Source organism: Carcharhinus amblyrhynchos, chromosome 25 (genome assembly GCF_965287045.1).
Source record: "Carcharhinus amblyrhynchos chromosome 25, sCarAmb.v2.hapA, whole genome shotgun sequence".
Classification (NCBI taxonomy): domain Eukaryota; kingdom Metazoa; phylum Chordata; class Chondrichthyes; order Carcharhiniformes; family Carcharhinidae; genus Carcharhinus; species Carcharhinus amblyrhynchos.
In genome coordinates this window covers 27,328,865-27,355,066 of record NC_137348.1, presented here as the reverse complement: position 1 = coordinate 27,355,066, position 26,202 = coordinate 27,328,865, and the positions used below count along the sequence as shown (strand labels likewise).

General features: G+C 43.8%; 2 protein-coding genes across 8 annotated transcripts in view; one reads left to right on the top strand and one right to left on the bottom strand.

The window, feature by feature from the left end:
* The window catches only part of stxbp1a (syntaxin binding protein 1a), a 118,295-nt gene extending 112,042 nt beyond the window's left edge, over positions 1–6,253 (top strand). For 2 of the 3 annotated variants that reach the window (XM_080212490.1, XM_080212492.1), the window contains one exon: positions 4,958–6,253. Coding sequence is in view for 1 of the 3 variants with exons in the window: in XM_080212492.1 (XP_080068618.1) it covers positions 4,958–5,040 (83 nt within the window). In the remaining 2 variants the exon portion in view is untranslated. The remainder of the gene's footprint in view (positions 1–4,957) is intronic. The other variant, XM_080212491.1, reaches the window with a different exon arrangement.
* A 3,933-nt stretch (positions 6,254–10,186) lies between these two features.
* The window catches only part of akna (AT-hook transcription factor), a 168,322-nt gene continuing 152,306 nt past the window's right edge, over positions 10,187–26,202 (bottom strand). For 3 of the 5 annotated variants that reach the window (XM_080211889.1, XM_080211892.1, XM_080211890.1), the window contains 5 exons: positions 25,784–25,885; positions 24,780–24,899; positions 20,160–20,298; positions 18,675–18,849; positions 10,187–15,714 (listed from right to left, as the gene is read on the bottom strand). In XM_080211889.1, coding sequence (XP_080068015.1) covers positions 15,568–15,714; positions 18,675–18,849; positions 20,160–20,298; positions 24,780–24,899; positions 25,784–25,885 — 683 coding nt within the window. In that variant the 3' untranslated portion in view covers positions 10,187–15,567. Of the gene's footprint in view, positions 15,715–18,674; positions 18,850–20,159; positions 20,299–24,779; positions 24,900–25,783; positions 25,886–26,202 lie in introns of those variants that run through there. The other 2 variants (XM_080211891.1, XM_080211894.1) reach the window with 2 other exon arrangements.

Below are 26,202 nucleotides of genomic sequence, written 5' to 3'. Positions count from 1 at the left end.
ATGGGAGGCTGGTTTGTGTGATGGCTTGGGCTTCATTCACGACCTTTTGTAGTTTGTAGGTTACCCTGTCATTGATTTTATTACAAAGCAGACAAGACAATATTTAAATACTGCAGAGCTAAGATTTTACCTGTTAAAAACCTGTTTAAAATAAGTTTAAAGCACTTTGTTCTTTGTAGAACTGTTTAAAGCATTTATTTATTGTATTTACTGCTTTAAGAATTCTGAGGGAGTGGTTAGCAGGCAGTTGTGGGCCATCAGCTTTAAATATCAACTGACCACACGGTGAAGCCTTCCATTGTTTGCTGGAGCAGACGAGTGAAGGAGCAGAGAGAGAGCTAAGATTTTACCTGTTAAAAACCTGTTTAAAATAAGTTTAAAGCACTTTGTTCTTTGTAGAACTGTTTAAAGCATTTATTTATTGTATTTACTGCTTTAAGAATTCTGAGGGAGTGGTTAGCAGGCAGTTGTGGGACATCAGCTTTAAATCAGCGCCAGGTTTAAATGGAGGCCTGGTGTAGACAGCGGGCAGCGTCTGAGCGGGCAGCGGAGTGAGTGGGAAGCAGAGTGAGCTACTAGGGCTTAATATCAAAAAGGGCTGGAAGGAAAAAAGGCCAGGTGAGTTCATTTGAAAAACAAAAAAAAAAAATTTTTTTCAAAACTACTACAGTGAATAATGGAGGGGCATGTGATGTGTGGTTTCTGTATGATGTGGGAACTGGTAGACCCCAGGGTTCATCCCAGTGACCATGTCTGTAGTAAGTGCAGGTTGCTGGAAGAGCTCCAGCTCAGGGTAAATGAGCTGGCCTCTGAGCTACAGACACTGAGGCTCATCAGGGGGAGAGAGGGTGCCATTGTCAATGGGGTGCAAGTGACATCCACCCCCCCTAGACTGGCTAACTCTAAGGGTCAAGGACAAGAGGGGGCTGCTGGGAGGAGGAAGGGGGGTGAGGAGCGGAGGCCTCAGCCTCTTAATCTGCATAACAGGTTTGAGGTTCTTGCTTCCAGGCTGGACGAGAACGAGGCAGGTGAGATTGGTGAGCAAACTGCACACGGTACAGTGATGCAGCAGGACATAGGCAAAGAGAGGGAGAAAAGGAACGTAGTAGTGATTGGGGATAGTGGGGTGAAAGGTATTGACACTGTCTTTTGTCACAATGACAAAGTGCACAGAAGGGTGTGTTGTCTGCCTGGTGCTCGGGTACAGGATGTCGCAGCTGGGCTGCAGAGGAACCTGGAGTGGGAGGGTGAGAACCCGGTCGTTGTGGTACATGTGGGTGCCGGCGACGTAAGCAAAATGCAGACTGAGGATCTGGGGAGGGAGTATGAAAAGCTGGGAATGGAATTAAAAAGTAGAACCAACAAGGTGGTTATCTCTGGGCTACTGCCTGAACCGTGTGCAGACGGGCGTAGGGTTGACAGGATTAAGGAAGTGAATGGGTGGCTCAGGGATTGGTGTGGGAGGAATGGGTTTGAATTTATGGGGCATTGGCACCAGTATTGGGGTAGGTGGGACCTGTTCGGGCGGGATGGGGTTGGTCTGAACCGTGCTGGGACCAGAGTGCTGGCGAATCGAGTAAAGAGGACTGTAGACAGGGCTTTAAACTAATTGGGGGGGGTAGGGTGCGAGGGTAGGTGATGGTACAAGGTCTAAAGTTAAGGAGAGGGTATATGTAAGGGAAGAGGCCGAGGATGTCCCAATAATAGAGGGAGTAGGGGGCATGAGTATAGTTGGTGGCGTTACGGCAAATAGGGTCCAGGTGAAGGCTGGGATGAAAGCACTTTATCTGAATGCACGAAGCATTCGGAATAAAGTGGATGAGCTGGTGGCGCAGATCGACACAAATGGATACGATCTGGTGGCCATTACAGAGACGTGGCTGCAGGGTGACAGGGACTGGGAGCTGAATGTACAGGGCTATCAAGTGTTTAGGAAGGATAGGCAGGAGGGAAAATGGGGGGGTGTAGCTCTGCTGATTAAGGATAGCATCACGGTGGTAGCAAGGGATGATATTGGAGCCAAGGAGCAGAGGGTGGAATCGTCATGGGTGGAGATTAGGAACAGCAAAGGGAGGAAGACGCTGGTGGGTGTCGTCTATAGGCCCCTGAATAATGAACTGGAGGTGGGGCGGGCTGTTAACGCGCAAATAAGTGCGGCGTGCAGGAATGGGACGGCCGTAGTTATGGGGGATTTCAATCTGCATATTGATTGGTCGACCCATGTTGGACGCGGGGGGCTCGAGGAAGAGTTCTTGGAATGCTGCCGGGATAGTTTCCTCGAACAGTGTGTGTTGGAGCCGACGAGGGAGCGAGCTATCTTGGATCTGGTGCTATGTAATGAGGCGGGTAGAATTAGGGACCTTGTGGTGAAGGATCCTCTTGGGGAGAGTGATCATTGTATGGTGGAGTTTCTGGTGCAGATGGAGGAGGAGAAAGTGGGTTCCCGGACACGCGTCCTTTGTTTGAATGGAGGGGAGTACATAGAACATTACAGCGCAGAACAGGCCCTTCGGCCCATGATGTTGCGCCGACCAGTTTAAAAAAAAAACAACAACAATGACCCACTAACCTAAACCAATCCCTTTTCGTCCATAAACCTATCCACAGACCTCTTAAACGCCCCCAAACTAGGACGGTAGGATGAGAGAAGAATTGGCGAATGTGGACTGGGGGAGCACGTTGGAGGGAGGGTCTGTTGAGGAGCAGTGGAGGATCTTTAAGGAGATCTTTCTTGGTGCTCAGCGGAAATTTATTCCGATGGTCAAAAAGGATAGTAGGAGGAGAGGTAATAAGGCGTGGATAACGAAGGAGGTGAAGGAAAGTGTTAAACTAAAAGCGGAGGAATTTAGAGTAGCTAAGAGTAGTGGGCGAGAAGAGGATTGGGAGAAGTTTAAATGTCAACAAAGATTGACAAAGAAGTTGATAAAGAAGGGTAGGAGAAACTATGAAGCTGGGCTAAAGCTTAATATAAAAAAGGATAGCAAGAGTTTTTATAAATATATAAAAAGGAAGAGGCTGGCTAGGGTGAATGTTGGTCCTTTAGAGGATGAGAAAGGGGAGCTAGTGGTAGGGGATGGGGATATGGCTAAGGTATTGAATAACTTTTTTGTTTCTGTCTTCACGGAGGAGGACGTGAATAATTTGCCGGGTGTTAGCGATGGAAAGGTGGTAGGACTGGAGGGTCTTAATGACATTACTGTTACTAGAGAGGCGGTGCTCGACAGACTGGAGGGGGCTGATTGTGGACAAGTCCCCAGGACCGGATGGAATGCATCCGAGGGTTCTGAAAGAAATGGCGGAGGTGATAGTGGATGCCTTGGTGGTTATTTTCCAAACGTCGCTTGATTCCGGGGAAGTGCCGGATGATTGGAAAACGGCTAATGTTACGCCGTTGTTTAAGAAGGGTGCCAGGCAAAAGGCGGGGAATTATAGGCCGGTTTGTTTAACGTCTGTGGTAGGTAAAATGTTAGAATCTGTCATTAAGGAGGAAATTGCGAGGCATCTTGAAGGGAATTGCTTGATAGAGCAGACGCAGCACGGTTTCATTAAAGGGAAGTCGTGTCTGACAAATTTACTGGAGTTCTATGAGGATGTGTCTAGGGCGGTGGATAGGGGAGAGCCGGTGGATGTGGTCTTTCTAGATTTTCAGAAGGCGTTTGACAAAGTACCTCACAAGAGCTTATTGCAGAAGGTCGAGGGACATGGAGTTGGGGGTAGGGTGTTAGCATGGATAGAGGATTGGTTGTCCAATAGGAGGCAGAGAGTGGGGGTCAACGGGTGCTATTCGGATTGGCGGATGGTGACTAGTGGAGTGCCCCAGGGGTCGGTGCTGGGGCCTCAGCTTTTTACCATTTATATAGATGATCTGGAGGAGGGAACCGAGTGTAGGGTGTCGAAATTTGCTGATGACACCAAGATTGGGGGAACGGCAAATTGTGCGGAGGGTGTGGAGAGTCTGCAGAAGGATCTAGATAGGCTGGGCGAATGGGCCAGGAAATGGCAAATGGAATTTAATGTTGGCAAGTGTGAGGTGGTCCACTTTGGTAGGAAGAATGGTAGGAAGGACTATTACTTACGGGGCGAAAAACTGCAACAGGCGACGGTGCAGAGGGACCTCGGGGTCCTTGTGCATGAGTCGCAAAACCCAGCTTGCAGGTGCAGCGGGTGGTCAGGAAGGCGAATGGGATGCTGGCCTTCATAGCGAGGGGGATTGAATATAAAAGTAGGGAGGTCTTGCTGCAGCTGTATAGGGCATTGGTGAGGCCGCAGCTGGAGTACTGTGTGCAGTTTTGGGCGCCGCACCTGCGCAAAGATATTTTGGCCTTGGAGGGAGTGCAGAGGAGGTTTACTAGGCTGATACCGGAGTTGAGGGGGTTGAGCTATAAGGAGAGGCTGAATAAACTGGGCTTGTACTCGTTAGAGTTTAGAAGAATGAGGGGAGATCTCATTGAGACGTATAAGATGATGAATGGGATGGATAGGATAGAGGTGGAAAGACTCTTCCCGCTCAAAAAAGACAGTAGGACTAGGGGGCACAGCCTCAAGATAAAAGGGGGGCGGTTTAGAACGGAGTTGAGGAGGAACTTCTTCACTCAAAGGGTGGTGAATCTCTGGAATTCTCTGCCCGTTGAAGTGGTGGAGGCTGCCTCGCTAAATATTTTTAAGACGCGGGTTGATGGGTTTTTGATAAGAGAGGGGATTAAGGGTTATGGGGAGAGGGCGGGAAAGTGGAACTGAGCAGCGACAGATCAGCCATGATCTTATTGAATGGCGGGGCAGGCTCGAAGGGCTGGATGGCCTACTCCTGCTCCTATTTCTTATGTTCTTATGAATACACCAGGAAAAGAGGTACTGCATTTTTAAGACATTATTTTAAAGAAGTTACGTTAACTCAGTTTGTGAATATAATTTTGCAATGTGCACCAATCTAACACTGCTTATGTCTCAACAACTGCAGGATCAACACATATCCTCACTCCCCAGAAGTTACTTAACTCCTTAAAGAAAATGAATAAGCCAGATGAAGAAGCTAGCAGCTAAGAGTGAAGCCATACATCAAGACGTTCACACACTCTTATTCACAAATGTTTCCTTCCCAATGAGGAGAATATTATTATCTGTGAAGTTTTGGTGTTGCAACCTTTGTAATTCAACATGTATGCATTGAGCTAAAAAAAATAAGGCTAGTGATCTTAGCTAAACCTGTTTAACAATGGATGCAACGTTTTGAGACAAATAAAAAGCTACATAATACTGTAATTACCAAATCTTATAAGGATGCTCTGAGTACTGCTAGGACATGTGTAAATGGTAGAGTTATGTTTGTTTATTTAGTGTACATTTTTATTAGTGGAGGAACCAGTTGCATGAGGCTTGATTTTCGATGAATAAACAGTAACGCACCGAGTTAGAATTGGGAAGACTATGAATGAGAAATGTCTCATTAATAGTCTTCGACCATAACAGCATGAGGTTGATTGTTTAATATTCAATGCAATGCTGCCTTTGGAGACTGCTTATCCCAGAGGTGGAACAGAGTTCATCCCAATTTGCTTCGGACCAAGGCTATGTGTGACAAAGTAACGCCAGATCGTTTCTGCTGAGGATGGTATTTGAATCCAAATTCTCGAACACATTCCTCCACTAATGTTCAAACAGAAGTATTCCTCATCTTTAATGTGTAGTGTCAAAAGTCATGCTTGCAAAAAAAAAAGGGCCAATGGTATTTCAGTATTGTATTTAGTAAAATGCCGTTTCATTGGTTAGTATCGACGTGAACATTATGCACTGAGATGTGTAGTGTGTATGCCATTTGTTACTGTATAGTCCACTGGTGAAAATGTGAAGCAGCCTCCTTTAATTTATGAGCGTCTGTGCCCCGTGTCTGTGATGTTGTGTTAAGCTTGTTTGTGGTTATTGAGGAATTTTTTTTTCTCTCTCTTCTGGGCATTGCTACATCTTCCATTTGTTCAAAGGCATATTATCGACCGGCCTCGCTGCTTGTTGAGTTACCAGAGCGAAGGCTGTGTGATGCACTGACTGCTTTGTGACGCAAAGAGCTTATTTTGCCGTTGTATACGATCACTGTGTCAAGTCATATTTATATTGAAGTTATTTATCTGAGAATTTAGTCTGTCTTGATCCCCATGTCCCCGTTAAAATAAGTCAGATTCTGCTTTCAAAGTGTTCAAGCACAAACTGTACTTTCGCGGTACTAGTACTGAAACGGACAAATAAATTGAATCTGATGAGATTGCTTGTAGAATTGGTCACTGCAATATTTCTCTGGTCTTTGTTGATTGACACAAACTCTCTGAACAGCCTCTGCAATAACACTGACGCTGGTGATTTTGCGGTAGCATTGCCAGATCTTCAAAACACCCCGCAAGGGCACCAGTCTTCAATCCCCACTTTCACATTTCGATCTCTACCTAAGGACGCTTGGGAATCTTCTAACTCCAGATACTTGATCATTGGAAGACTACCAGGTGCTTCAAAGGATACTTATTTGATTTATTATTGTCACATGTATTGGGATACAACAAAATATTGTTTCTTGCGCCCTTTACAGACAAAGCATACCGCTCACAGAGTACATAGGTTGTACGCTGTGAACAACCAAAGAGGGGAAACCCACACAGACACGAGGAACACATGCAGACCCCCCAACAGTGACCCAAGCTGGGAATCGAACCTGGATCCTTGGTGCTGTGAGGCAGCGATGCTGACCATTGTGCCACATTGCCCTCATAAACTGTCTCTGCAGCCTTAGCAAAAAAGTCTAGTGAGTTAAATGTGATTTTCCTTTAACAAATGCATGCTGGCTTCCCTTAACAAATTCACACTTGTTCAAGTGACTTGTTCATTTTGTCCCAGATTTCTAAAAGCATCCTTTCCACCACAGATTGGTCTGTATTTGTGGGTTTAACACAAACATCCCACAGCCAGAGTGTTAAATGTTACACTGAGTTTAAAATAAAAAAAACAAGAATAGTTCAGTTCGCCCTATGCCATTAATTTCTATCTTTAGTATGGAAAATAACAATTCTATTCTAAAACTTGTCATTTATCTCCATGGAATAATCTAACGGACAGCACATCTTGCAAGACGTCATGCCGTAAAACATGTCTTTTATAGTAATGCTTATCAGATATTAGCAGGTACACTGCTTACTATGAACCTCTCTCCTGTCCCCATTACATTTTATCAAAACCAGCATGTTATACACAGTAAGTATTTTTAATATTTATTTATTTACTTTTATTCATTTATTAGTATCACAAGTAGGCTTACATTAACGCTGTGATGAAATTACTGTGAAACTCCCCTAGTGGCCACACTCCAGCGCCTGTTCGGGTACAGTGAGGGAGAATTTAGCACAGCCAATGCACTTAACCAGCATGCCTTTCGGACTGTGGGAGGAAAATAGATCACCCAGAGGAAACCCATGCAGACACGGGGAGAATGTGCAGACTTCGCGCCAACAGTGACCCAAGCTGGCAATCGAACCCAGGTCTCTGGCGGTGAGGCAGCAGTGCTAACCACTGTGTGAATTTGAAAGTTTACATAATTTTTTTGTATGTGAAGTTCCCTGAAACGATGCGAGGCTTACAAGCTTACAAGGAACGATGTGTGAAATGGGAGCTTTTTCACAAAAGCAGGAAAGATCAGAGAAATGCTGAGCAAGGTTTTTCACAATGACGAGGGCTTGCAACAAGATGTGGAAAATAACTTCCTGTAATGGTAATGGGCTTTTGCATGAGAATGAAGACTGAAGTGAAGTGATCTGTTTTCTCATGAGGATTGGGTAGGCCATGAATATTCTACCAGAAACACCAATGATAGCACAGCCCAGAATAGCTTTTAAAAATAGAGAAATCATGTAAAGAGAAAATTTTCTAAAAGATATAAGAAAAGGCTGGAAAATTGAAGCATGCATTCAGAGTTCCAGGTCACACACAAAAAGTACAAAATCTTATGATGTGATAGCCTATCACCTCTAGTATACTTCCTGAAGATTATCAGCCAGCAGAACCAAGGATATTGCAGTAGTTTGAAAAATCCCACTTGTTGCAAAACATAGATAGATGTATTGAGTGCTTGAACTTTATGCTTCATAAATATTTTATATGTTAAATGATGAGAACAGCTGGACTACGATTCAATGTGACATATTAAATGTTCCTTTAACTGTTCATGCTTTGTAATACCAGCCACAGAACTATGATAGCAGCAGTGGGGAGAGCATTTAAATTTGAATCATAGACTCCCTACTGTACAGAAGCAGGCCATTTGACCTCTCAGGCTTGCACTGACAACAGTCACACCCAGGCTCTATCTTTGTAACCCCACATATTTACCCTGCCAGTCCCCCTGAGGCTAAGGGGCAATTTAGCATGGGCAATCAATCTAACTGGCACATCTTTGGAGTGTAATTGGGAATCAGACCACCCAGACGAAACCCACGCAAGACATGGGGAGAATGTGCAAACTCCAGAGACCCAAGGCTGGAATTGAACTTGGGTCCCTGGGGCTGTAAGACTGCAGTGCTAACCACTGTGCCACCGTGCCACCTTGAATAGCAGGATGATTTTGAAATTAACACAAATAGAACAGTTGAACTAATGGATATTGTTTGGCCAAAAGGCAATGTGAATGAGAAGCTTTTTATTGTGTTAGCTCTGGAAGGGGAATGTGTCTCTCAGACAATGACTACATGATTCAAAGGGCTATAAATTTGCAATGGATGACTATGATGAGTGGCTTAGTCTAGTTTCACATTTTGGACATGGTCAGTTCAGTTTTTGATTTGATTTATTATTGTCACGTATTCATATACAGTGAAAAGTATTGTTTCTTGTGTGCTATGAAAAGCATATCATTCATAGAGAAGGAAACGAGAGGGTGCAGAATGTAGTGTTACATTCATAGCTAGAGTGTAGAGAAAGATCAACTTACTGCAAGGTAGGTCCATCCAAAAGTCTGACAGCAGCAGGAAGAAGCTGTTCTTGAGTTGGTTGGTTCGTGACCTCACACTTTGGATCTTTTTCCGATGGGAGAAGATGGAAGAGAGAATGTCCGGGGTGCATGGGGTCCTTAAGTATGCCGGCTGCTTTGCTGAGGCAACGGGAAGTGTGGACAGAGTCAATGGATGGGAGGCTGGTTTGCGTGATGAATTGGGCTACATTCACAACCTTTTGTAGTTTCTTCTGGTCTTGAACAGAGCAGGAGCCATGCCAAGCTGTGATACAACCAGAAAGAATGCTGTATATGATGGATCTATAGAAGTTGGTGAAAGTCATAGCTGACATGCCAAATTTCCTTAGTCTTCTGAGAAAGTACAGACATTAGTGGGCTTTCTTAACTATAGTGTCGGCACTGAGAGACCAGGACAGGTTTATAAACATAAAGCAGCAATACTACATTGACTCTGTCTCTTCTAATCATATTGACATTTGGAAGTTTATTTCCTTCTCTCATAACCTGGCAATTATCCATTTCATGCACTATTGGTTTTGGCAGTGTCAAATGATTCAAAATGTCTGGGGACGTGGGTTCGAATCCCGCCGCAGCAGACAGCAGAATTTGAATTCAATAAAAAATATCTGGAATTAAGAATCGATGATCATCGTCAATTGTCGGAAAAACCCATCTGGTTCACTAGGGTCCTTTAGGGAAAGATGTCTGCGGTACTTAACTGGTCTGGCCTACATGTGACTCCAGACCCACAGGAATGTGGTTGACTCTCAACTGCCTCTGATATGGCCGAGCAAGATGTTCAAGGGCAATGAGGGATGGGCAATAAATGTTGTCCTAGACATCAATGCCTATGTCCCATGAATGAATTTAAAAAAAGGGTTTTAAAAAAAAGCTAAATTTTCTTTCTCATAGGAACTGATATTTTGGACACATTTATTGTATCAGATCTTAATAAGTGGATGTTATATTAGTAGGGAGGAGAGAGAGAAAGACTACATAACATTGCAATAAACAACCAATAGTGAAAATGCTGAAAAATCTCAGCAGGTCTGACAGCATCTGTAAGGAGAGAAAAGAGCTGACGTTTCGAGTCCAGATGATCCTTTGTCAAAGCTAAAAGGCATAGAAAGTGGGAGATATTTATACTGTAGGGCGAGGGAATGAAAGATGAGTCATAGCAACAAAAATTGCAATAAACAACATTGCTTCTAGAAGATCAATTTATTTCAATAAAAAAATCCATTCATTACAGGATAAAAACATGGTAGAAAAGCGCAAGTAACCAAATTGTACTAATTCACATCACATTTATTACAAAAATTATAATAAATATCCTTAAAAATACTTCATACAAGATCGGTTAACATTCCTTATTGCTTGTGTTCATTGATTTAAAAAAAATACTTGTTTAATCTTGCAACTAACTCACATTTCAGGATGATTCTCAGAAAGGGGTAGGTTCATACTTACTGAAAGAAAAGCTAACTAATGAAACAAGCGTTTCCATTCTTAAAAGGACAGAGTAGCAGCTTTGCCTGAAGAGGCTGGTTTTCAATTAAACATCACAAAAGAAAAGCAATGCTCTATCCTTTACACTATAACTTGGACTCAAGAGGAAAAGAGACCTTTGAAATGCGGAATGTTTAGTGTATGACTGCTTTTGCAAATAACAGGGGTCTAAAGTATGTCCAAAGAAAATACAGACCCGCGAATGGATTGACTGAATCTAGCTGTTATTTAATTCGGGACAGTGAAATGTCAAACATTAGGGAGGGATGAGAAGTTTCTGATATTTGTTGCGACTTATTTTACCTTCAAAGGGAGTTGGGCAGGTCCTTGACAATGGAACAGCTCACATCACAAAGAAGGCAAGAGGATAACATTTAGTTCATAGGATCTCCCCAATTGGTATCAATCAACTGAAGGTAGTTGGAGAATAATTTTTCTGGGTATTATTCTCCTTGTTGGTTCTGGGAGTTCTCTTTTTTTTTTTACACGCTTTCGCTGGCGATACCATGGCTGCAGGTGTTGAGCCATGATGCTCCAGCCATTCTGATATGGTGGGGCAGGCTTAATGAACCAATTGGCCTTTTCCTGTCCATTAATTTTCTACGTTCAAGTAAAAACCGCTTCTGCTTCTTTAAGAGAAATTATGCTGGATTATGTGTCATTTAGAGGTCCTTTCACTGCACATTGGGAGCACGTTGTTAATTGTGGCAGAATTTACAAGAACATTCATTGATGTGAATGAACAATGAATCATCCAATCTGCCAGCAATATCTGGAATAAAATAAATAATGCTTCACAATGTGTGCAACAGGCTTTCATACTGTTATTCCCATTATCGGGTGTTGTTGTGTGTGGCTTATTTAAGAATAAACAGTGCAAAACTGAAATGAAAGGCCATTAAATCGCCTTGTAGCAACCCAGAAGGGTCTCTGTTAATCTGGTGCCATCCAATGGTGGTAGAATCTGCTGTAATGTTTTCTGTTATGCTTCACGATAATGTTAAAGCCGGGGACACTAGGTTCTGAAATGCTTTGAAAAGCTGATTTTCCAAAGCTAACCATCCAGTCTATGGCATTCCCTGATTTTTGATGCTTGGTGACTTCAGTCATGCAGAAGTTATTGCATACTTTAATTAATTCTTAAAAATCCCAAGAATATAAGAACTACATTCCTTTAATAGATGCCACAAACATAGTGGCGGGTCAGATGGAAGTTGTTGCACTGGCGTGTGAATCAGTTATTTGGTATAAAATGAAGTTGACAATGATATTGTTCACACACAAAAATACAAGATAGAACTGTTGAGTATACAGACTGGTAATGGACAGTGTGCAATTGGTTACATCTTTAAGTTAAAACAAGCACCACTTTTGATCTGTGCCTCCGAACATTTGTACATAAACTCCAAGACATTTGAAAGCACACAAATATTCAATTGTAAAAGAAACAAGTCTTTGTAAAACAAAAACAGAAAATGCTGAAAAAACACGACAGGTCTGACAGCAGACTCGAAATGCTGGCTCTATTCTCTCTTCGCAGATGCTGTCAGACCGGCTGAGATATTCCAGCATTATCTGTTTTTGTTTCAGATTCCAGCATCCGTGACATTTTGCTTTTATTGTAAGTCTTTATAAAAGACAATTTTCTCAACTGCAATAATCAGAGGTGTTCCTCTTCAGAGGTTGTAACTTACTCAAAAAAAAATACAAGTGGTCGAAGAACATCAAGGGTGGGATTTCCACCAAGGGGATCGTAGCGGGCGGGACACGGATCATGCGTAGGTCCATTGACCTCGGGCGGGATTTTCCAGTCTTGGGGTGAACACAGCTGGAAAATCATGTCCCAAACGTTTCTCAGGCAATCTATCAGTCGTTCGGACTGTTTTGCTGTAAAGGAGCCTGAACAAAATAAGTGCTTTGAAAGACATAACTGGAATAATGTGTTGGTGAAATATAATTGGATTTATACAGTTAGGAAAAGTGGAATTGACCAATCTCTGCAGGAAGCCATGGAAAATGACCCAGAAAGAGAAGCAAAGTACCTTTGGACACCATGACCTCCTAAACATGGTTCAAATTACCTAAACACTCTATCTAGATGGAGATTTTGGCTAGATTATTGGCATGCGCTTAATGAAGTATATAATTCTTACAAAATGACATTTGGGAACAGTAACATTGTGGTTATTTTACTGGATGTATAATCCAGAGACAGGAGTTCAAATCCCATGATGACTGTTGCAGGATTTAAATTCCAGTAATTAAATAAATCTTAAATAAAAAGCTAGTGTCAGTAACTGTAATCATGTGACTAATGGATTGTTGTGAAAAACCATTTGTTTCACTAACGTTAATGAGAATGATCCCAGGAATGAAAGGCTTGACGTATAAGGAATGGTTGAGGACTCTGGGTCTGTACTCAATGGAGTTTAGAAGACGGTTCTCACTGAAATTTCAGAATACTGAAAGACCTGGAATGAGTGGATGCGGGAAAGATGCTTCCATTAGAAGGAGAGACTAGGATCCAAGGGCGAAGCCTCAGAGTAAAGGGACGACCCTTCAGATGAGAAGGAATTTCTTCAGCCAGAGCGTGGTGAATCTGTGGAATTCATTGCCACAGAAGGCTGCGGAGGTTGGTTCACTGACTGTATCTTGATTGATATGGGGATCAAAGGTTACGGGAAAAGACGGGAGAATGGGGTTGAGAAAACTTAGGCAGAATGACCTAATTCTGCTCTTATATCTTGTGGTCTTCTGTTTCTTTAGGAAAGGAAATTGGCTGTTTAATCTGGGACGGCCTATGTGTGATTCCAGACTCACAGCAATGTGGCTGAGTTTTAATGCCATCTGAAATGACCTAGCAAGTTGTCAAAGTTCTCGATGCCACTTTCTCAAGGGCAATTAGGAGAGGGCAACCCGGCTGTGCAACTGTGCAGCAAGTTCGTGTGCAGGCTGCATACAACTAGTCCCTTGAAGTGTGCAGTTGTGCAGCAATATTTGAAAAGGTGTGTGCACTGTCACAAATCGGCCATGCACAACAAAACAACATCGCAGGAGAGATTGATGGGCAATAAGTTTGGCTTTGCCAGCACTGAAATGAAAGACTGCAGCAAGTAATAACACCTGTTATGAGATCTGATATAGTGGCAGTGCCCACCTGAAATGAAGCCCTTTGCAGCAAATCTACAATAAACACCCACTGGTAACAATGTTAAAGCAAGACCCTGGACCACAGCCTGATCACAAACCAGTCCTTGACTTAAAGATCCACACGCAGAGACAAAAAGGGCATTTGCCTGAGGAGCAACGAGTTTAGGTTATTGAAATGAGCCTTAGAGGACATGTGGCTGGAACCCTCCAACCTCGGCTGTTGCTGGGATTTTCCAGTCCCGTTGCAGAAAATGGAGATTTGGCTGAGAGCCAAATTCTCCATTCTCGCTGACAGTGGCAACGAGGTGCATGCCATCGGAGAATCCCGGCCCTAGATTCGGAATGAGCGACTGATCATCAAAAATAGATGATCTGTTTTGCTCTGTGGCAGGAATGGAATGAAGTCTGTGTTATTTTGGATAATAATGAAGGATCCTGAGGTCACTATCTAACCAGTCCATTGCAGAGTTATGTAACATAGCCAGCCACTAACAGAGTGTGTAGGACCATTTATATATATATAAAAAACATGTAAGTGCTGAGATATAAGTTACACAATTGTGTCAGTGCATATTTGTTTGGAAGATCGTTCCAATAGGAGGAATCATGAGAAGTTAGTACCACAGAAATTCTGTTCAGAATATATACTTGGCACTTGAGGTAATTTGAAATCTCAACTTTTCAGAATAACCTTAAAGCGTGTATTAGATAGTAAAATCTATTCTGGCCCACTTGAGGTACCACATAGTGCATTAGGGCAACCACTTTGCTCAATAAAAGCTTAGATATTTACCTCAAGCTTCAACAGGTTTCCACTCAAACACATATGGAAGATAAATTTAAATGTCACCTATAGAATTCATTCAAACCTTAAGTAGGACAAAAAGGATTCAATTTGTTGATCTGTAGGAACACAGAGGGCGGAATTTTCCCATGTCGCCCGCCATAGGAATCGTAGTGGGTGGGCCAGGACTGTGCAAAGACCCGTTGGCCTCGGGGCGGGATTTTCCGGTATGGGGGCGAATATGGCCGGAAAATCCCGCCCGTAGAGTTCATTCAAATCATAATTAGGGCAAAGGTAATTAATTTTGGTAAGTCTGTAAGAGTACAGAGCCTCTGGCTGGAATTATACTGGCACGCCCATCCCGATTCCAGGGGTGGGCGAAGCTCCGACAACAGCATTCCCCGTTGGTCTCGGGTGGGATCGTACGGGCTGACGTGCCGGTAAAATTCCGTCCCCTGAGTGAGCTGCCTGCGTTGCGTGTCCTCATGGAGTTGCCCGTGTAAATCAAACTTTGGCTTAGGGACAATGCAGATTCTGCCACAAGCCCTCAAGCCATGAAGAAGGCAGGATTAATGACCAGTTACATTTTGGAAAATGTAATGGGCAGACTTAATTCCTGGACAGTGCAAGCAAGACAAAATGGCACAAGTTAAACCACTGATTTGGAAAACAACCCACGATGACCAGACACAGGAGTTACATCTTCACAACGTCACTTGTGAATACCCCACCTTCCCTTTTGTGGGTAAATGATGCTAAGTGACCCTCCAGCTACATAATAACACAGCACGTACCATCTGTGTGAACTCTGAGTACTATTTACTAGCAGATTTGTTAGTGAGTTTGCAATGGGGTTGCTGCGCATGGACGGAGGATGTTATTATATTTTCTGCTTCACTTTTTGCCCTTTGAAAATTCCCAGGAATCATTTACTTATGAGCCCTGCTGCTGCCGAGGTTAGCTCTCAACAGGTATCGCAGAGTCCCGAGGAGAATGTAAGTCGGCACATGAAATAACTCACACAGTGGCTCAGCAAACACAAAGTGCTGCATCAACAGATAAATGTATGTGGTGCCCTTGAGGTAAGTTACAAGAGCGTTTAGACGATTCAGGAATATCTTAAACAAAATGGCATACGCTGAGGTCAGTGGGTCAATAATTGGTGGCATTCTCGGATTGCTTTGGCTTTATAAAGATCCGACGAGAGGGACCGCACCATTTTCCTGGTGGTTCTTCTAATGTTCCTCGCGGCGTCGATGGCCTGATCCAGGGAACAATTAAGATCCGACAGCTTTGGAAACAAAAAAGGACGCATACTTTTTATCCTCCATAACTTCAACAAAATTCAATTTCTCCACTCCGAAGTCGAAATAGGTGAGTACCAACATCCTCACAAATCATTAAATCCCTACAGTAGAGCCTATTTGGCCCATCGAGCCTGCACCGACTCTCTAACAGGGTATCAGACCCAGGCACTCTCCCCCCCACCCTGTACCCTTAACTCCCTCATTTCCCATTGCTTTTCCATCTAACCTATACATCTTAGGACACTTTAGAATGGTCAAATCACCTAACCATTATCTAAACAACTTATTTGGCCACTTAGAACTTCAAGAATAGAAGCCATGATTAAGGGGAAGGAAAGGCATGGTGGCACAGTGGTTAGCACTGTTGTCTCACAGATCCGGGGACGCAGGTTCGATTCCCAGCTTGGGTAACTGTGTGGAATTTGCATGGTCTCCCGATGTCTGCGTGGACTTCTTCTGGGTGCTCTGGCTTCCTCCCAAACTCCAAAAATGTGCGACATGGGTGAATTGGCTGTGATAAATTATCCATTAGTGTTTAGGGGGATTAGCAGGGTAAATATATGGGGTTACACGGATGGGGCCTGGGTGGGATCGTTATTGGTGTAGGCTCAATGGGCCGAATGGCCTCCTTCTGCACTGTAGGGATTCTATAACCTGCACACCCTTGGACTGTGAAACTGGAGCTCTGAGTGAAATCCATGTGGACACAGGGAGAATGTGCAAGCTCCAGACAGACAGTCACCTAAGACTAGAATTCAACCTGGGTCCCTGATGCTGTGAGGCAGCAATGCTAACCAGTGTGCCACCATGCAGTTCTCTCTTCTTAACCTGGGCTTCTACTCTCAAAGGTCTAAGTGGCCAAATAAGTTACTTGGGTGAAACCACAGACCCAGGTACAGGTTCGGCATTTGTTAGTCATTCAGTACACAGGATCAGCAATCACTATATATATCTGCTACACTTCCCAGCAATGGAGAGAGCTAGTCAGCAATCTGTGAGACAGTGGGCTTTATTGTAAACAAAGTCATTGCTTGAAATAAGATCTAAGACATTCTCAAACATCACCTATTAAATCAGTCACCTAATTGTGTAGTTATTCCAGCTATTTCACTGTAAGTTACAAAAGTACATCTGATGAAACTGCCCATGTGATACTATATTTCAGTACAGGAATAGGGATGTTTTGCTGCAATTGTATAGGACATTGGTAAGGCCACACCTGGAGTATTGTGTGCAGTTTTGATGCCCTTATCTGAGGAAGGATGTCCTTGCTATAGACAGAGTACAGCAAAGGTTAACCAGGCTAATTCCTGGGTTGGCAGGTCTGACATTTGAGGAGAAGCTGAGTGGATTAGGATCATATTCACTGGGTTTAAAAGAGTGAGAGGGGATCTTATAGAACCTTACAAAATTCTAGAAGGGTTAGACAGGGTAGATTCAGAAACAATGTCCCTGATGGTGGCAGAATCCAGAACTCGGGGTCATCGTTTGAGGATAAGGGATAAACCTTTTTAGAACTGAGATAAGGAGAAATTTCTTTACCCAGAGAGTGGTGAATGTGTAGAATTCACTACCACAGAAAGTAGCTGAGGCCAAAACATTTCAAGAAGAAATTGGATATAGCTCTTGGGGCTAAAGGGGTATGGGGGGAAAGTGGAATCAGGATGTTGTTTAAGAGGAATTCTGACTTAGAGGCGCTCAGTCCTAACCCCACAATTAGTAGCTTCACCCCATTGGCTCCTCAGTCAAGCACATGCACCTTGGGAGGGAATTTCGACCGCGCTCGCCCCAAACCCAGAAAATCCCGCCCGAGTTCAATGGACCTTTCCATGGTCTGCCCACTGTCCTGATTCCCATGGTGGACAGGACAGTAAAATTCACTCCCAAGTGTCTGAATCTGTGGCCCCTCTTGTACTAAGCAGGATTACTATTGCAATGATACACCAGAAGTTTCATCGGTAGAGTAAAACTAACTTGTCTCATGGTCTAATTCCACTTCATATTCCCTACCGGAGGGGGAAGGCCCACTGTATGGGATGGGTGGCACAGTGATTAGCACTGCTGCCTCACAGCTCCAATGGCCTAAGTTCAATTCTGGCTTTGGGTGTGGAGTTTGCACATTCTTCCTGTATCTGTAAGGGTTTCCTCCCACATTCCAAAGATGTACAGATTAAGTGGATTGACCAGACTAAATTGCCCCTTAGGGTAGATTTTACAGGCACATCCACCCGAGTTTTGTACGATCCCGCCTGGGGCGTTCTCCGAGCCTCACCCGCCCCAGAATCGGGGCAGGCGTGCAGGTAAAATTCTGCCCTTAGTGTCCAAAGATGTGCAAGTTAGGGGGATCGACCATGCTAACTTGCTCATTGGCCATGCTAAATTCTCCCTTAGTGTCCAAAGATGTGTAGGATAGGTGGATGTGTGGGGTTACAGGGATAGGGCAGGAGAGAGGGCCTGGGTAAGATATTCTTTCAGGGATTCAGTGTTGACTTGATGGGCCAAATGGCCTCTTCAGCACTGTAAGGATTCAATGAACTACCTGCCCACCTCTTTGGGGCAGGCCTACCATATTAGACCACTCAGTCAATTAAGTGACCAGCAAGCGGACCTTTCTCAGGATTGAGGGGAGCAAAAATCAGTCCCATGCCACCTCTCGAGAGTGAATCAGAGGTCAGCAGCACCTTGGCAGGGGTGGTGGCTGCCCGCAATGCACAAATATGAGGTCCAGGACTGACGAGAGAACCAGGCCACAGGGTGAGATGGGGGTCACGGCACGGGAGCCGGGAGGCCGGCAGCAAGACCAGAGGGTTGGCTGACTCCTTATGAGAGAGGCTTAAGGATTTCCACTTATGCAGCTCGATTTTCGAACATCAACGATTAGCCTCAATTCATGTTCTTATATTAAAAAATTTGCAGAACGGTAGAACGCAAATAATCTTCTTACCACGTATGCTTCACCAGTACAGTAGGGAATATCGTCTGTTGTCGATGGCCTCTGACGATGATTTTTTGACCTCTTGTGTGCAATGTTTGGAGTTGATTCTGACATCTTATATCCAGATGAATAGTAGAAACGTGACTGTATTGGCGATGTAAACGTGCAAGCTGGCGCAGAATAACTAACAAAATAATTAACAAAACACATCAAAAACTGAAGAGATGTGTCCAAATGTACTCAAATAATTAGTATCACTGAAAATGGTTCTTTTTAATGTCTTTTCTCATTCACTTAGTGCCACCGGCTTGGATTTTCCTGTGCGGCAGGTTCTACTGGTGGGTTGGGGATGTGAAGGGCAAGGAGAAGGAGGGAGGAGGCAGGTCCATACAAAGGCCTATCACCCATTATTGTGGATCGAAGGTGGTGAACAATGCATGGACCTACAAGCAGGATTTACAGCTGCAGCAGGATTTCTTCTGGAACACTAGCTGGGAAGAAAGGCCTCTTGGAGAGTCAGTGAAGTCTCGATGGGCTGACTGGCCTCTTTCCGCATAGTAGGGATTCTATGATTCTAGGGATTCCATGGTTCTAAGCCCAAAACAGAGGGAGCAATTCCAACTCCATACAGGGAAATTTTACCCGAGGCGACAGACTCAGGTGAGGCTAAACAAAAATGTTGGGGCCCTGAGTAGAAGGGGAAGTGGCCAACTACTGCATCTCCCCCTCAAAACAAAAATGTCCTTGGCTGCTGCCTGTTCCTGCCATCTCTGGGAATGGTGGAAGGTGGGGAAATGGAAGCGATTTATGAACTCCATACCCTGCCCCTCCTTTGTCATCTTGAGGGTAGAGAAGTGAGGTGGCCACAGATTTCACTGCTGGGGTGGGAGGAAGAAGATCCACTGCAGGCCGCAGCAGGCCATAGGATCCAGCCCTATGTAAATATACATGAGTCCATCGCCATGGAAACGATTACAGATTAGTGATGACAGATAGCTAAAATAGATGTATGATTTGGTTGCACATTAACAGAAAAAGTAAAATTAAATTTTAAAAACTCAACCCAGTCCTAACATAGCTTTTGGTACAGTGCACAGTGGTGCAATGGTGAGCACTATTGCCTCACTGTGCCAGGGACTCAGGTTCGATTCCTGGCCTTGGGTCACTGTCTGTGTGGAGTTTGCACATTCTCCCCGTGTCTGCGGGGGTTTCCTCCAGGTGCTCCAGTTTCCTCCCACAGTCTGAAGATGTGTGGGTTAGGTTGATTGGCTATGCTTAACTGCCCCTTAGTGTCAGGGGGACGAGCAGGGTAAATAAATGATGTTAAGGGGATAGGAGCTGGGCAGAATTGTTGTTGGTGCAGGGTTGAGGGGCTGAATGGCCTCCTTCTGCACTGCAGGGATTCTACAATTCTGTGATTTTTCCATCTTAAGTTTGAAATTTCACTCAGGCCCGCAAGAATGAAGGGAGTTTTTTTTTGCAATATATACTCACTACACTTGTGGAGAATAAGGCACATAGTGAGGTGGTGGGATGTAGCTGGGCATAGGGGGAGGATCAGCGATACGCACACTCCGCTGCTTCCTGGCTTTACGACTCCGCCCTGAGGTTTTGGGTAGCTCCTCTTTCGCGGCTGTCGATATAAAAGAAAGTGAACTGAGTAAAAAGGTTTGATCGCTCAGGGACACCCTGCGGTGAAGACCAATAAACCAAGCTTAGTTTATTGATCACGATTAAATGCCAAGTGTTACGGCACGTCACATTTTAAACCACCGTCTGAAAATTCAACCGTGAGCCATGTTGGCTGATGGTCCGATTCCCAATTTATTTGTTTTGGTCTCCCTGGCATTCCCTTCCACTTGACGGTGACATGCCCATGCCAGCAGTGTTACAGTAGCTCCTGTTGATGGCAGTTGCGGCAATATCTGCAGCAATCTCCATCCCCTTAATATGTTACACTGCCTGCCCTTGGAGGACTGGACAACTTGATGGTGTCCACTTGGGAGTTGAAAATTTTCATCTTTATCCTCCTTAACTTTATATATCTTCATCAACTATGGAAAGAAAAACCAGTGCTTTGTAATAAGCCTTCAGAGGCAGAAGTCTCTTCAACAAAATCCCTTTATTTACCAGCCAGACTACAGCCTACAAAGTGTTTTCGGTTAGCTGTCTAGACTGGGAGTCCCAGAGGAACTGACACGCCTGGGTAAATACAAAACAAGAGGCTCCCTGATTGTCCCCTCGATTTGACCCTTAATCAGTGAGTTCACATTCTAACGGGCCCACCTCAATTGCCTGATTAAAGTCATTACATACTTGATGTTATAAAGACTGGCTTCCCCATTTATCTTCACTATATGAATCCAGAATTGCTCAGGCAGTGGGAGGGGTACTGCGGGCAGCCCAAAGGGGTCATCAGGGTGCCAGGCGAGGACTGCGTCGTTGACCCACTCACTGAGTCATGCCAAGGATCTGGGGCTGAGGTGAGTTTGATCTAGGGTGCTGGTTGCACTCATTTAGCACCAGGATCACATTCTGTACTGGGTGTTGGACCAGGCTTATTAAAATTAGTGGACAGAGTTACAGGGCACCTGAAACTTTATTGAATATGTATCAGTGCTGCGACCAAATGAGCGGTTATAGTGACTTGTGGGTCTCAAAGCTACAGCTGGAGTTGTATCCGCAATCAATGAATTCATGCTAAAGAGCTCCAGCATCTTGTATTTTGAGTTAGATTTCTATAAATCTGCATCTCCCTGTAGTGTATTGAAAATTTCACTGTGCATCTTGTCCACTTAAGGCTACCAGACACACACGTGCCAGCAATATAGGAATCTGTTGTTTTCCAGAGCATGGGCAGTTCTGATGCAGGCTGAATATCTTATAGTTTCTTCCCAAGATCTTTCCTGTTGCAAAATATCCTGCTCTGTCAGATTCGATCCCAGTCTGCTGAATGATTCTGACTGGGAGCAAAGCTGAAATGAATTGAGACCTAACGAGGCAAGTGAAGTATCACAGCTTATTGTGTGCCTCGAGGAATCATTACAGCGGCATTCCTTTGGTGTTGTAGGAAACGTGTAACCGTGGCTGGCTCAAACTCAAAAGACCATAAGATAGAGGAGCAGAATTAGGCCATTCAACCCATCAAATCTGCTCCGTCAGAGAGAAGTGACTGGTATGAAACTTACACAGCAGGACTGTTAGCTCATGACATGCACTGACTATAATGGAATCTTCAATTCAGAATGATGATTTTATCATGCTGTTGTCTTGCAGACCAGAAGGTTTTCTAATATGAACAACATTTTTAACAGTGGTTCCCAACCCTTTATATGACATGGCATGCCTCTATTCCAGAACATAATTTTGGAGCGCATCTCCTAATTTCTCTGAACTGCCCTCTAGCAAGAACTTTTTTGGGGGCGATTTTCAGCCTGTGTTCACCATCAGAGAAATTGGCAACACGGGTGGAAAATCCAGAGAGAATTGGGAAATGCGGGCTTCTGTGTTTTGCTGTGCATGCCCGTGCGATGCCAAAAACCTGACTCCCACCATAATGATGCTGAGCACTAATAGCTTCAGTTCCAGTTATTGCAAAACCATTGACTTGGAAAAATGTCAATAATACAATATAAATGCAAACTGTACAAGGGGAACCTTGATTTCCTTAAAAACGCACTTCACAGATAATTTATCCAGTTCATGCAAGATTGAATATTTGGAAAGGGTCATCAGCATGAACAGTTCTCTGTATAGATGCGGCTTGGTCATCTGGGATGTCCAATATTTTTTCTTCTCTTGTCAGAATTCCATTATTGGCAGTATTTTATTTTTGTATTAATATTTTGAGTACCATTCCTTCAGGTAGAATAATGAAGAGAAAAAGTAACATTATTAAAAAAGAGGAGACAGCTGAGGGGGAGGACAGAAGTCTCGGTATATTGCTATCTTATATCCAGGTATTAGCAAAACATAACTATTGGCTGTAGTAAGTCCTCAGAAGCAGAAATTCCTTCACCAAAACCCCCTTACTTACAAGTTTGACAACAGCATACACAGTGCTTTCAGTTTGCTGTCTATACTCGGAGTGCCAGAGGAACTGACACTCCTGGTTAAATACAAAGCAAGAAGCTCCCTGGCTGGCCCATCAGTGTGGCCCTTAATCAGGGAGTTCATATTCTATCAGGCCCACCTCAATTGCCTGATTAAAGTCATTGCATTGGCATGGTTTCAATACTGTGATTTTCAGAGCAGTATATGCCATTTATTACCTCTCTCTGTCTCTCTTGCTTCTGATGTGGAGATGGGGGTGTTAGACTGGGGTCTCACAACACCAGGTTAAAGTCCAACAGGTTTATTTGGTAGCAAAAGCCACTAGCTTTCGGAGCGCTCGCTGCTCCTTCGTCAGGTCATTCACCTGACAAAGAATCAGCGCTCCGAAAGCGAGTTGGTTTTGCTACCAAATAAACCTGTTCGACTTTAACCTGGTGTTGACTCTGTTGCTTCTGCCAGGGATTCTGCACCCTTTTTCAGTTTTTGCATTTTGTCTGTGCACATGGGGACTTTTGTCTTTAGTTCTAAGTCCCGTCAGTCATACTCATGGGCCTAACTAATGTAAAAAAAATGTATACCGCACACGTGTGGCTCTTTCTCTGCTGTCATATGCATGGGAGGCCTGAGGTTCATTGCGTTTACGGCATACTGACCACAGAGCTGGAGATGAAGGGTAGTTTTAGTTTAATTAAATGAACTTTTAATCATTTTGAATCTTTTTCAAACTTGGCAGGGGGGTGCTTGGGGGAGAGGGAAAGGAGGTCTTCCTGGCACACTGGTTGAGAGCCACTGATCACTAAATTCACTATCATAGAAAGTAGTTGAGGCCAAAACATTATGTGATTTCAAGAAGAAATTAGATATAGCACTTGGGGCTAAAGGGATCAAGGGATATGGGTGGCAGGTGGGGGGTGGGATTAGGGTATTGAATTTGGTGATCAGCTCCAATCAGAAAGAATGGTGGAGCAGGCTCGAAGGGCTAAATGGCCAACTCCTGCTCCTATTTTCTATGTTTCTATATTAATCTCAGGAACAGGACCCATAACTACATTTTATAGTTTTATTCGTCAATAGATTGCTATCCATTTATACAGGCAATGCATAGTGTCAAATATCTATAATAATGACTTTTAGAAAGCAATTTAACTGCAGAGTTATTGAATTAGGCCCTAGCTTGGTGTCATAATGTAAAGTAGGATGTCAACTCGCAGGCATCCTATCAGACAAATTTGCAGTTCTAGCTCACTGTGTACACCAATTTTGATCTTGGCCTGTGACAGCTGGCTGCCCGTCACAGTGCAAGTCTTCAGCTAAGCTTCACTGTGAACACAGAGGGAGCAGGGAAGAGATTAAATGACGTGGCTTTACTATCTAGTGCAGCTTCATCCTTTCGCAGGAATTAAATGTAGGATTAACCTGAGACAGGAAATTAAGGTGCTGTTGATTAACCACACCGCAAGTTTGCTTCCTGTCCAGTCTTCTCAATACACTCTCCAGAATAAATGATTTGAGTTCAATTTGGGAGATGCTAAACTTGCCACAAAAATGTGTCTGTCTGGCTCTGCTCTCAAAACATTGCAATGGACTGACTGAAGGTCCATATTCACACCACAAAGTCATATCTTGCCTATCATGCTGGGTGGTCTTTGAGTAGCCGGCATTTATGGATCGCGTGGAAGGTCTCATACTCACCAATTATGTGTCAAATGCATTTAAATACCATTGGGCCTCCTGAACAGTAGCAATTCAAGGCCCCTCCTGGATCTCAAACCATTGGGCAGGTGGGGGGAAGGTGGTGGGAAGGTGAGGGGCACCCTGGTCGCTGGAATTAGATTTTTCTGATCTATCATACACCATGTGGGAGGATGAAATCCGTTGAAAGCAAGTCAAGTGAAGTGTTAGTTAGGTTTAAAATGTATTAAAGGAAACTAAAATCATTTCTCAATGGAGGTTGTATAATTTGTGACTTCAGGAAGTTTTGAATATCAAAATGAACATCATATTATACAATATAAAGCTGGGCATTTTAACTATGTTTGTTATTACCTCCAATGTCCTTACCATGTTCCAGCTTCACGTCTGATTTTTGGTCCTGGCATATTCCAGATCCTTTACATACAGGACAGGAATTCCTCCTGGGATTCCTGGTGGAGACTGGAGCATTCCTTGATGGGGAATCTGCTAAAGAAACAATACTGGTCAAATCTACAACCAGCCTTGCTGTCTATTGTAATATTCATACTATGGAATTGCTAAAACAATAAATTAAAATCTTCGACATGAGGCCATTTTACCTTGAGAGATGTCAAATCCTCACTTTCATTGCAATGAAATAGCAAAATTGTATGAAGATAATTGGACCAGAGCAACATTAATTAAAACTGGACAACTTGAGAGATTTTGGCTTGCAGTGACAGAATCTCAGAAAATCTACAGTGCAGAGGAGGCCATTCGGTCCATCAAGCCTGCACAGACACCAATCCCATCCAGGCCCTATCCTTGTAACCCTACATATTTACCCTGCTAATCTTTCTGACACTAAGGGGTAACTTATCACGGTCAATCCACCTAACTTGCACATCTTTGGAGTGTGGAGGGAAACCCTTGCAGGCTTGGGGAGAATATACAAACTCCAGATAGACAGTGACCAGAGGCCGGAATTGAATCCAGGTCCCTGGCACGATGAGGCAGCAGTGCTAACCACTGTGCCACCATACTGTCCACGATGGGTAAAATTTTAATATTGCTTATTTATTTCATTAAGTCCTGACGCCCAAGGTTTGGGAGACATTGGAGCAGCAGGGAATGGGCAAATTGCCACATCGGATTATAATACCTATAAGATTCGATGGGCTGAATGACCTCCGTTTGCACTGTAGGGATTCTATGATTCTGCCAATTAGTACATTCCGCTGTTTAAAAACTGGCAGATGCTTACAAAATAGTAACACAAAGCTTCTTGTCACACTCTCCTTGGCTTCACTCTCAAGACACGTTTATTCAACGCTTGTAATTTAATCTGGGGAAGCCAGAAACTGAAAAACAGGTTTGAAGATTGGACTCACCAGCCATCTGTGCTCGGGTTGCTCTGCAGTAAGGACAGGACAGTACTCCAGCTGCAGAACCCTCTATGGAGGTCGGTGGCACAAATAAACTATAATCAGTGCCTAGAAGACAATTATCACCAATCACATTCGGCAAAAGCAAGACAACTCACATTACAACTTGCATTTTGATTGTTGTAGTTCTCCCCTCAAGGGTACCTCCCACCAATTATCCAATGTTGGCTGTGCTCATTCAAAAACTTCAGTCAACGTTTGATCAGTCAGAACAGATAATCACATGGGCCTCGTGGAGTGAAAGGAGATGGGTCCAACGCAAAGGGGGCTGCAATTTTCTGTGTGAATCTCAGAACAGAATGGAGTGGAATCTAGGTCACAGGAACCAGTGACTTTCCACAGGGGGTCCAGAGGAACACATTGAC